At 50.1% G+C, this 12054-nt stretch overlaps 5 protein-coding genes across 5 annotated transcripts; 1 reads left to right on the top strand and 4 right to left on the bottom strand.

The window, feature by feature from the left end:
• Window positions 1-1025: 1025 nt before the first annotated feature.
• ALTATR162_LOCUS709 (uncharacterized protein) lies at window positions 1026-2198 on the bottom strand (the record flags this gene model as incomplete). Its single annotated transcript, XM_043308303.1, has 1 exon — window positions 1026-2198. One exon carries the CDS (start codon window positions 2196-2198, stop codon window positions 1026-1028), a length of 1173 nt encoding a protein of 390 aa, XP_043164238.1.
• A 1189-nt stretch (window positions 2199-3387) lies between these two features.
• Window positions 3388-4548, bottom strand: ALTATR162_LOCUS710 (uncharacterized protein; the record flags this gene model as incomplete). Its single annotated transcript, XM_043308304.1, has 1 exon — window positions 3388-4548. One exon carries the CDS (start codon window positions 4546-4548, stop codon window positions 3388-3390), a length of 1161 nt encoding a protein of 386 aa, XP_043164239.1.
• Window positions 4549-6549: 2001 nt separating this feature from the next.
• ALTATR162_LOCUS711 (uncharacterized protein) lies at window positions 6550-7666 on the top strand (the record flags this gene model as incomplete). Its single annotated transcript, XM_043308305.1, has 2 exons — window positions 6550-7095; window positions 7145-7666. 2 exons carry the CDS (start codon window positions 6550-6552, stop codon window positions 7664-7666), a joined length of 1068 nt encoding a protein of 355 aa, XP_043164240.1.
• A 1008-nt stretch (window positions 7667-8674) lies between these two features.
• Window positions 8675-9028, bottom strand: ALTATR162_LOCUS712 (uncharacterized protein; the record flags this gene model as incomplete). The annotated part of the gene is made up of 1 exon (XM_043308306.1): window positions 8675-9028. One exon carries the CDS (start codon window positions 9026-9028, stop codon window positions 8675-8677), a length of 354 nt encoding a protein of 117 aa, XP_043164241.1.
• Window positions 9029-9820: 792 nt separating this feature from the next.
• ALTATR162_LOCUS713 (uncharacterized protein) lies at window positions 9821-11466 on the bottom strand (the record flags this gene model as incomplete). Its single annotated transcript, XM_043308307.1, has 2 exons — window positions 9821-10970; window positions 11030-11466. 2 exons carry the CDS (start codon window positions 11464-11466, stop codon window positions 9821-9823), a joined length of 1587 nt encoding a protein of 528 aa, XP_043164242.1.
• Window positions 11467-12054: the final 588 nt, after the last annotated feature.

Below are 12054 nucleotides of genomic sequence, written 5' to 3' on the forward strand. Positions count from 1 at the left end.
CTTGAGTTGTGCGATGAGGGCATAAAGTCCACTTGTGTTTCATATTGCAGCGTGCGCCCTGCACTTGAATACTTTGGTGCTGCGATGAGTTGTAGCGTCACGAGCTTCTCTCAACCTCTGCCATGTTCACGATACACATACGAGAATGCGATATAAAACGAGAAACTTCTTCACTATAACAGATGAGTATTAGAAGATAAAAAGACGGATATTCGGGGATGAGGAGGTCGTGGTAGAAGGTGCATGGAGGAACCTGGTGCAACGGCTATATCTTCCAAGCTAGGAAGACGTTCTCGCGAAGCTTGCTGAAAGGCAGCATTATTGATATCTAGAAACGCGTGCATATCTCTTCTTTCCCAATGCCAGAAGTATATGGCGAGGCATGTCATCGGGCAATGCATATCCCCTTCATCGACCAATCAAAGTGCAGCCATGATTAGGTCTCCTTACGAAGGATGCGACTGGAAGGAGATCTATAGAGATATAAAGCAACGATGCCTCACTATCAGCACCAAGACAAAATTTGAGGGTTACGTTCACTAGTTGTAGCCATCATGTTTGGTGGCTGAGAAGGTATCGATCCAAACTGACACCCGTAAGTAACCAAGTGATACACTCCGTACTAGCAGAATCATGTTTAGCGAGCCATGGTTGATATGACAAGTGGTCTTGAACACTCTCAACGCTGGATAGGCTACGACCTGGATATAACGGCTACCGAAATCGATTCTGGGCCTCAATGTATGGTACCAAAGGACGTGTTGTCCAAAGGTCAGCCACCAATTGATTGGCTTTGCAGACGTGTTTCGGTATTCCAAGAATTTCGCACACATGCCGTGCCTAAGACTAAACATAGCAATGACCAGTGCGGTTAGCTGTATACATGAGTAGAAGCACTCTACTTATCGCAAGACGCTCAAGAGCGAATATCTTCTGGGCATTCTGCGATGCGGGAAGAAGATCGAAGCAGTTCACATTGTATTTGTGATGAGCGTCCGCTTGCTGAGACTGCAGACTACCCGCTGCTAAACCACGCTTCGTAGCTTGAAGCAATGCTTGTAACCACCCGTGACAGCACCGGCAGTGTTGACGATCTTCGGATATCGCCAACCATCCAACGACTGCCTCACTTCACTCGTACCGATCTTCAATCGCTCTAGGATCTCCATGACGGCAGCATACAAGACATCGAGATTCCCATCCTCAACCTTGACAGCGATCCCAATAGCACCCTGACATGCCCCGGTCATGCTAGCGTCGGTTGGTGCGCGAACAGCGACGCCATAGCAAGCGTCCGCCCCAATCTTGCCGACTATCTGTCCATCGTAAGCTGCCATGAGTGCCGTATCGAATCGACCTTCACCAGCGACCAGCCCATGGTACCTAGACATCGACTTGTGGATGCGAGCTAAATGTTGCGTTCGTTGATCGACTGCTTCCATTGTGGAGTCATCGGATAGATCAGCGGCATTCGCAAGTCTTGCGAACATGAGCGCGAAGTTTGGGAGAGGCATCGCCGGCGTTGGAAGATTGCATCCGTCGACAGTCCAATGCACGCCTTTCTCCCCAAGCCCGCTCAGATCTTCTACGGCTCGATACACGCGTTTCTGCATTGCATGCCCAGGCAAGTAATAATCGTGAGCCGAAGCGCCCAGAGACAGAGCGCCTGCTACCATGCCAGCATGTTTTCCAGAGCAGTTGTTGCAGAGAGCAGTCGGTATATAGTTTTCCTTGATCCATGCGCGATTGACCGCTGGATTCTGAGCCGGGTGTCCCCCACATGTAAGAATCCCTTCCTTTTCTCCCGTCTTCTCCAGCATCGCTCGCGCTCGTTCGACGTGTCGCGGTTCGCTACTATGTGAAGCGCACATGAGTGCTACATCGGCATCATCGTAGTCGAAACGCTCTGCAGCCCCAGTCTCCAAGATTGCGAGCGTCTGGATCGGTTTCGTTGAAGATCGTGCCAGTGTCATTCTTTGATAGTTGCCAACTGTGTAGATAAGTGTACCAGATGCGTCAACAATAGCGGCGTGTACGTCATGTCTGTTCTCGATGATACCACCACGGTAGCTGATGACTACGTCGTCGCCATGGGAGTCGAAAGAGTTGTTCGCTTGGTCATTGATAGCAACGCCCTGTGTCAAAGGTCCAATCGTCTCTTGCGGCTTCAGACTCACGTCCTCGGTCGCGTGTACCATGGCTTGGTTTGTCAATTGAAATTGCGCAAATAGAACGGATTGTGGGTGTGAGGGGTTCAAGATAGGATGTTCCAGTAACTTTGCTCAGACTGAGATTGACAAGTGAACGGTGTTGAGGTAGGACTTCTGTTCTTGGAGGCGTTTGTGATGCACGAAGAAAATTGTTAGTGCAGGACGTCGTCGCGTCCGGCGTACACCTGCCTTTCAATGTCTAGCGTCATCGACTTCATTACCTAAACGTAGCTCAATCCAGCGCGGCATCACCAATAAAAGGGCTGACGAGGCAACGCATTGTCATGGTCACCGTTGGAAATGCGCCCTACACGTGGCCGATAAGGTTGCGATAAGGTATCGGATGAGCAGTGGGTGATTCCCAGTCATAGCTAGGCCAGCAACTTTGAATACATTCTGGTTGTGATGTGGATTGTGGGAAATTGTTGTATAAAGCCCCATACTCTTTACTCGATGAACGTGATGCAGGTGAACGGCCGTTGTAGGTTGCAGAGAAGCCAGGAATTGTGAGACGGGACCTCGGGAAGGAGCGCGACACACTAGTGGCTAGCGTGTTTTGTAACCAGGAGTCTTTCGGACGCGTCAAGAACACTGCCTTTGGACCGCAAGCAACTATACACTGGGCCTGATTGTTAATCTTGCCACTGACGAATATCGCAACACCAAAGTTCACTACGCAGTGTGTTGCTCTTTCGCCTTCGACTTGTGCCACTTGTATGATTTGCACTCCTCTTTATGGCTGAAGTTCTTATGGCGATCAACCCATGGAATGCTTCCGCTAGGTGAGGCACCGATATGCTGTGCGCTGGGTCTTGCAGTACTGGCTTGGTGGCAGTGCATAGAGTACTAAGACGAGGACCACGACGAGGATGTGTACTGTGACGAGGGAACGGTCACAGAATCGATCGTGGTAGGACTTTTGGGGATGATTTTGTGAGTGCCACTGAGTGGCGACATTGACTAGAACCAGTGAGTACGCTCAACATGGCTAGATTTTGGCGATCGTACTGGGTTACGGAAGCTCTCATAAACACAACATTGGAATTGGCAGATCACAATGGCAAACTTGAGGTTGATGAGAAGTTGTGGTAAATTGTTCCTGAAAAGTATGTACATGCAATCGAAGAAAATGGGGTATATGGGGTCTTGCGCAGCAAGAGACGGCTCCCATCACCGTTTAAACGCTGAAGCTGACAGCAGGAGTCTTCCAGTTAACAAACTCCGGTCCAATCTTCTTCAAGTCTGTTACACCAATATTGGCCGCGTCGTTGATTAGCTCGTACTTCAGCATCTCCGTTGCCCTTGCGACACCCTCAGCACCGTAGATGTTGGCATACATGAAGGGCCTTCCCAGACCGACAGCCTTAACACCCAGAGAGAGGAGCTTCAGGACATCAGTTCCGTAACGAATACCACCGTCGGCGTAAACCTCGATCTGCTGGAAGATCTCTGGGTCTTCGTTATAAATCTCCAAAGCGACTTCGAGAGACGATGGCGAGGTGTCGGTCTGACGACCGCCGTGGTTTGAGATAAAGATGGCCTTGGCGCCCTGCTTGACGGCTTCGCGAGCGTCTTCGACGGTCTGGATGCCCTTGGGGATGACAGGCAGAGAGGTCATGTTGGATAGCTGTTGGTACAGATCCCAAGTCAGAAGGCTCAGGTTGACATCTGCGGAACCGACACCGTAGCGCGCAGCACGGTGCCTGACACCATCGCCAGGCGAGTCGACGGTCAGGACGATAGCCTTCGCGCCGAGACTCTCGATCCTCTTGAAAAGTACCTGCGTGGCGTTCATGTCACCATCGAGGTAGACTTGTTGGAACAAAACTTGCTCTGAACCGTTGGGACGAGCAGCGTAAATGTCCTCTAAGCTTTTGGACGCGTAGAGCGCGGGCATATAGAGGATGTCACCTTCGCCAGCACCTTTGACAAGACCAAGCTCGCCGTCCTCGTTGGCATAACCGCCCCGCGCGCATGGTGAGATGAAGAAGGGTGCTGAGAAGTTGTGGCCAAGGATGGTCGTGGGCATGGAAGCCTCGATGTTTGTGATATCGCGCAGGACGCGTGGTCTCAGTCGGTAGCGGGAGAAGACTTCCAAGTTGTTGCGGTACGACCATTCGCCAGCCGCTCCGTTGCGGTAGTAGGTGTAGGACGAGGTGTTCATGTATTGGCGACCAACCCACTGGAAGTCTGGCAGACCAACCAGGGAGCTGAGAGGTGGCAGAGTATCATTGGCGACGAATCCAGCCAACTGTTCATCGATGCCAGTGTCGGGTTCATTCAAAAAAGGCCGCGCTGCCAGAGCGCAGGTAGCGAAAGCGATGAGTGAGTAACGCATTTTGAGAGGCTACTAGTATGGTGTGAGGAGGAAAGATCGACTGTGAGTGAATGGTAATCGGGTGGGAGCTCTCAGGACTCTTATACTTCGTCAGTCAAGCCTGACATATATTGGAACCGCACCTGTGCAGGACCGCGTTTAGTTTGCATGTAATCAGTCTGGGGATAAAATCCTGCATGTCATCCAACCCTTGCCTGGACACCATGTGTGCCAAACTAGAATACACATGGCGTTACTTGCCAATCTAGGTTTCGAAACCATTTGCGTCATCGGAGAAGGGCCGTCAACGCCCTTCATCTGATAAACAAGCCTGTCAAGACGTCTAGAGTGGAGCACGGTTATCTCCTGCTGTGTCGCCAAGAGCTCCAGAGGCCGTTGCGACCAGGTTGTTGTTTAGCATGAATTGAACGCACTGGGCACAGAAGCTGCATCGGGCCGATGTGGTTCATGTCAGGATTGTCAGTCCAGGCACGCGGGTGACCCACAGCGGAATTTCGAATCCATCGGTGCCGTCGTAGTAGCTTGATTGGTCAGGGCGATGGTAATCGCTGCACAGTTCCTGAAATTGAGGTACCGGAACAAGACCGAAACGTGGAAGGTGGCTTTCGCTCACAGCCGTGGGATTCCCAGGTTGCTCGGCACATTGCCGGACCTGGAACATCACTTCTCCCACCGGCATAGGCGAAACGTCTTCCGCCCTCTGGACTAGATGACAAAGCCAACGAAACATGATTCCGCTGCGCCTCCACTAGATTCTCTGGTACGCGTGGTGACATGGTTGCCGACTTTACTATTGCTGGGCATTGTTCAAAGAAGGCGAATTTGTTTTGGCCATCATTCAAGTGATTACACAACGATGAGCTAGATCGGCCCATGCGCATATCGGACTTCCTAAAGGATACTCGTTGTCTTCGGATTTTAGCTCTTTATCTGTACTGAAATTTGGAGGAACGGTGCTACCGCATTGGATCGCAGCTCCGGGGGCATATCTGAACTTCGGTGCGCTATAATGCAAGTCTTTGCGTATCGTCACAGTCGTACATTGCTCTAGATTGCTTGTTGAACCAAATTTTCGTGCGGTTACATGCACGAGTGGGGTAGGTGTGATGACAAGGAATGATGAAGGAGTGAACAGTGGTCCAAGCAGTTTGAAACCAGTTGACAGGTGGGCGATGCGAACACGCTAGTGCCATACCTAGCGCACAACGGTCAAGACACCTTTCCAAGGTTCGCGTCGGACACTTGATTCTATCAACACCGAAGACAACCCCACCAAGCCGCCATTGAGTGTGTCGAAGCTAGCTCATACTACTCATCGGAAAGACGGGTGCCGGCAGCATCCGCGAGGGGAAAAAGCACATCCATAACTTCGAATATGTCGATACTGGAACTCCGCCTCCCGTCGCTCACTCTCTGCGAAAGACTGTGTTCGATACATCTTGAGCGAGACGCCAGCCACATATGTAGCTTCTGGAGTTCGCCTCTCTGATAAGTCCGAATTTGGGAAACATTGTGTTAGAAAAGCTATCGTGAAGAGTCGACTGACGACGCGACTGTCAACAAAACGGAACCTGGCCGCTCATACCAGATGACTGGAGTACCTTAGTTTTTCACAGCTTGGCACGAATCTAGGCTACCAGGATGCTCATTGGAAGTGTTAATAGGACGTGGTTGTCATGGTCATGTCTAAATCCCTCCCGTGCAGTAACACATTCCTAGCGACTTAATGGTACCTAGATAGCGCCAGCCTTCAAGTATGCTTCAAGGTTCAGTGACCTCCGCATCTATAATCTAGAAAGTACTCGATGTCTATAAGAGTTTTGTTAGTCGAACAGATTCTCGTATCCACTAGTGCAAAGCTTATAAGTTTTACCAGGGCAATGTGGGCAGGGTGTAAGGTTCTTAAAGGTGCGGGGAAATTGCTGCAGACGCGGGGTCAGGCGTCTACGATCAACAACACTATCCTTTTTCTTCACTCATAATCACAATCAACCGTTCATTATGGCGAATTTCTTACGTGTGGCAGCATGTCACGCAGCCCCAGTCTTTCTCAATGCACGCCGAACGACCGACAAAGCTATTTCACTTATTAAGCAAGCTGCAACCAATAAGGCCAGGCTTGTGGTCTTTCCGGAGACCTACATCTCTGCTTTCCCGATATGGAGTTCTCTGCGACCGCCTACTGAGAACCATTCGCTATTCCAGCGCATGGTTCAGGAATCTATCTATGCTGATGGTGTTGAAATGGAGGCGATGCGTGAAGCGGCGCGATCGCATAACGTCCTAGTCAGCATTGGCTTCAGCGAAAGATCCAGACACAGTAACGGCTGCCTATACAACTCGAACATCTTCATTGGAACTGAAGGCGATGTCTTAGTTCACCATCGCAAATTGGTTCCGACTTTCTTCGAGAAGCTTACGTGGAGTAGCGGTGACGGCCATGGGCTACGTGTGGCTAACACACAATCCGGACGCATTGGCACATTGATTTGTGGCGAGAACACTAATGCGCTTGCAAGGTACTCGTTGATCGCGCAGGCTGAGCAGGTACATGTTTCTTCTTCTGGCCATCGCGCTCGAGCCTGACGGAATTTAGGTACACATTTCAACCTGGCCCGCAATTTGGCCGACAAGAACTTCACATCACACCGCGCAAACCACCGACGATAGCAGTGAGCAGTCTAGTGCGGGCGTTGCGCGTGGGATGAATTACGACAATCTAGCCGCAAACAGGACCCGCGCCGCAGCACATTGCTTTGAAGCGAAGTGTTTCGGTGTAGCATGCTCTGGCCATCTCGGTGAAGACGCTATCGAAACAATCATCGATGGTGCAAGCCAGCCAGAGGTTGTGGCCGATACTCTACGCGCTATGCCTCGAGCGGCGACCTTCTTCTTGGATCCCACTGGCGCACCGTTGCGTAGCTTTACTTACCGGGGTGCGGAGAAAGAGTATGTACAGGCATTGCAGGGTCAAGAAGGTATATTGTACGCTGATATGAACCTGGACGATTGCATTGAGGGCAAACAATATCATGATGTTGTAGGTGGATATCAGCGACTAGATGTGTTTGACCTCAAGGTCGATCGGTCAAGAAAAGAACCAGTACGCTTCAGTTAAGATTCGGGCTATGTGATAATCACCTATCGGCCTTTATTGCCACAGACTGGAAGAACTATGAGACGGTTCACAGCATGCTCTTCGATCATGTGCATTCCTTATACACGAGCCCACGTACTTTCGTAGCCAAGCACTCTCTTGCTTATTATATCCGAAGCCATTGAGGCCCTCACAGTATGGCGCCACCACACATCTCGTTACGTTTATCGCAGCGGCCCGACAGTCTTGGACTTTTCAACCCAGTCGCCCGGGTCCGAGTCAACCGTTAACAAGCCTCTGCGGGGTGAGAGGATTCTTAGGTGTGGCTTTCAGGTCAGACGGCGTGCTACCGAGAAAAATACGCGGAAAACGATGATCGGATGCATGCCATTTACCTGGGATATCCCGGATGTTCAAGCGCAGTGTAACGTCTACGATAGGCTGAGTAAGCATGCATCAAATCTACAATGTGGTCGTACCGTCTACGGACAACGGAACGCCTACTCGGCTATCCCAAGTACTTTCGCCAAATAGCTTCCTCTATTGTAACCACACCTTCGTCAAGTTCGAACCGTGGTATCCCGTTCCCGATGTCCTAGTCTTGGCAGCATGAATCAGCTGCTTCGGTGATCGACCGCTGACCGCGCTGTCGGATTGAAGACGGAAGCTCTATCTCCACTCCCAAACTTCAGACCTTGCCAAGTCTCCTTTGAATTCTAGGCGCAACAGCCAAGTAACGCATGACTTTTTCCAAGCCTTTGCGGTATTAGGCCGTTAGCGTGTTAGCGTGTCAGCGCGTCCGCATGTCAAGCTGGTGATGAGTATTCAACAGCCATTGTACGTCACGCGTGGCGCAGCCCATCACTAGCACATCGGAGAGGTGAAAAACTCGTCGAAAGAAATATTCCTTTGTTTGTTTCGCAACTAACGTGGTATCTCAGAACTCTCGAAGCTCTCCCAACCCATGTTGAATAATTGTATACATCGTCCCCAATTCTCTTTATGTCCTCAGTTACCGTCCTCAGCTCCCTAACCAAATAGATCTCCAAAGGCAGAGCCATCATCAGAGTCCGCGTCGATATCGATACCTTCATCTTCGTTTTTCTCGTTGTCTCCATCTTTCCCAGGTGTCTCTCCATCTGGCTTGATGTCGGTAACGGTGTTGCGACCGCCTGGCGTAGCCGTGACCGCGGTTAGAAATTCCTTGACGTTCTTGTCCTTCAGTGCGTTCGCGAAAAGCGTAGTCCAAATGGGTTCGACATCCTCGATTCCTGAAGCCTTGAGTAGTGTCTGAAGCTTCTCAGGTGTGATGACGATGCTTTCGTCGGCAAGGATCAAGGCGGCGTAAGCGACGGCTTGCTCGGACTTGCTGGTGGTAGACATCGAGGTGATACTGCGCTGTTCGGGTTGATGTTCGCGTTTGAGAGAAGGACACAATGAGCGCAATAATTTGTGATGACCTTCCGAGTAATGTGTTGCTAGTCTCTAGGAAAGTGGAGCTGTCTTGCTGATGTTGATGGGATTGTATGGCTTAGATGTTCTGTTTATCATGCTAATCTGTCGGGGTGAGTCTCTTTATAGGACCTTTGGAAGAACACCGGTTTCTTTGAGTCACAGAATGTCCTCATCATTCCAAGGTTACGTTTTTAACAGTGATCATGTTGCGGGTCCTGCAACGATCGTATTGTGGCACTGACGAACAGCGAGCCAGTTAGGATATCGCGAAATGGAACAACCTCAGAAGCAAGTTCAATAGGTACTTACAATTGGCACTCAAAAAACGCACCCGAAGAACATGCTCTACTTCGATGTTGGCGATGTGCAGATAGAGTCAGAAAAAGGGCGTCGCACCACCCGAACGAGCGATCTGCCTCACCACTCTGTGAGTCACAGCCAATCGAACTACACAAGGCCACCCAAACATGCCCGCAATACAAGCTAGGTTCCAACGAATTATAATCCACAACCGACTATCGTTGTTAGTCACCGCATACATAAGCTTCTCATTGTCATCAACGCCCCCCTAAAGGCAATGCAGGTAAATTACATCTATTCTAACCAAAGCCTCGCACATTCTATCAATACATGTATAACAGTTCCTCTATGCCCCCTCTAATATTAACTCCTATAGATGTGCAACACTTACAAACAAAAACAAGACATGGGTAAAACCTATTAGGGTTTTATAACGCCTGTAGTAGAGTTGGACGGCACGGCCCTGAACCATTCCAACAGCCGCGTTGTGAAAGGTATCATATCGTCGAGAAGTTCTTCAGGATCCATATCCAAGCCACCCCAGCTAGTCATCTTCAAGAGTATGGAGGCCACCTCTTGGGAGAAATCGAAGATTTTGAACTTATCCTTCTTGAACCAGCTCAAAATCTCTCGACGCTTTTTATTCCGAAGAAACCGTGCCTTCTTCTTGATGCCTAACGTTAGGCTCGGAAATCTGGCCTCAATAACAACCTCATCGCCCTCGAGACTGGTAATCTCGCGAAATTCGACAAGTGTTTTGACACACCCCAACCATCTGTCTAGAGCAATCTTGTGCTTCTCGTGGGCGTTCCCCAGTGCTTTCTGGATGCCCTCGGCATCGTTGAGCGCTATGGAGTCGATGAGTCCAGTTGTTCGCTTGATATCAGCAAGGTAGTGGCATCCAGGGTTGTGCGGCAATAGAAGATCATGAAGCTCTTCTCCGAGGGCATCTCGGTCATCATCTAGCTGGCGAACCAGTCGTTCTCGGTTGCCTTCAGCACCAAATTTACTGGGTCGCTCACCGCCTGCTTTCGTTCTTGTGTGACCCCGCGTCGTACGGCGTGAATTTGGTGTTTGTGGTGTTTCCCTAGGGATGTCTTCTTTTTTGCCTCGTATAGAGCGAATGGCCGTATTTCTGTTGTATAGTAATTCGCCCCGCTTACGCTTCCTGCTAGCCGTTCCTGTGGCCTCAATATCCTGAGACCTCCTTGGGGGTATTACAACCGCCACAATCTGTTTTTTGCGTCTTTTTGCCGGTGTGTGCTGTATATCATGATCTTTTCTCGATGATCGTCGTTGGGACTGATCAACAGTATTAGAGTGTCCTGTATGCTTGGATCTCACTGCAGGATCGGCAGAGTAATTGTCGTTCAGCTCATCAAAGCTATCATACGACAATGATGTGCTGCGGGTACGCTTGGAGCGATTCACACTGGCTGCCTGCACAAAGCTCGAAGACTTGTTTGATACCTTCCCGTATGCTTTCTGGGCGGTCTTTCCTTCACGACGATCGTCCTCGGCCTTTCGACAGGCGCGCTGGATGATCCATGCAGAGACTTGCAGCCGTATTCTATATTGAAAGACGTTAGTTCTCGCCGATTTAAAAGTCGCTCGTTCAGGCTGACCTACTTGCGTTCATCACTGGGGTGTTCGTAGATCAGGTGCCTTAGATATTTGTCCTCTGCGACCTGGGCATGACCCTTGATCTTCGAAGGTGCGGTAGTGGTATCAACAGAAAGAACAAAGTCTGCTTCTTCTCCGTTGTTCCAGATCTGCTGACCGTAACTGTTGAGACAGTCTCTTGAGATTTCGTCTAGGCATATGAGCCGGTTTCTGAGCGCCTCGCGTATGGCTTTCCTTGACTGATAAAGCGCTGCAATCGCTTTGATTTCCAGGTTTGTCGCAACCCAAAAGCCTTGAAGTTCGGGAACTGATTTAAAGTTGGGCCTGCCTGGTCTGTTGGGGTTCTTGAACTCTTGTTCCAGTCCCAGGCGAGATAAGTATAATCCAGCCTTAGTCGTTCCATTGGTGCATTCCTCGATCAGAGAAGCAGAATCTGGGGGCATGGAAACAGTTGTGGCAATACGGCCTTGTTGCTAGCTTCATACATTAGTCATATAGTGATTTTCTCAGTTGTACGTAGAACTGTATGTACCTCCAAGATAGAGGAAGATCTATCGTACGTTGTTGGTGCTTTCCGCAAGACTAAGTTGTATTGAATCCAGAAAAATGAGGAAGGTGATATACGATCTGGTAAGACGCGTACTCAAATAAATTCCAGTGTCGTGCTGTAAGGCTGATCTACGGAAAGAGGAGTGTCTTCTGTGACTTGTAACAAGATGGCAATGACCTCAAACCGCTGCGCCTTACATACCAAGAACGGCCCGTGGGTTTCGGCAGCTAAATGCCCGGTAAAGGCACCGCGGCGAGTTGCCTGGAGTGTGCATAGGGATTCCGCCCTCTCATCGCACGATCCAACTCACCGGTCATCTCCAGGTATCAATCAACGTCCGCGCTGCCGAAATAGCTACTTTTCGAGGAAGCTCGGATCACAGATCCCTGCTTCGGGTCCTTCGCCTCGAGCCGTGAGTCTTATAGGTACAGAAAGTGGGTTCTTAGCTACGAGATGTAATCTCGGAGAACTTTCTCTAGCA

The sequence above is a fragment of the Alternaria atra genome (genome assembly GCF_907166805.1).
Source record: "Alternaria atra isolate CS162 genome assembly, contig: 21, whole genome shotgun sequence".
Taxonomy (NCBI): domain Eukaryota; kingdom Fungi; phylum Ascomycota; class Dothideomycetes; order Pleosporales; family Pleosporaceae; genus Alternaria; species Alternaria atra.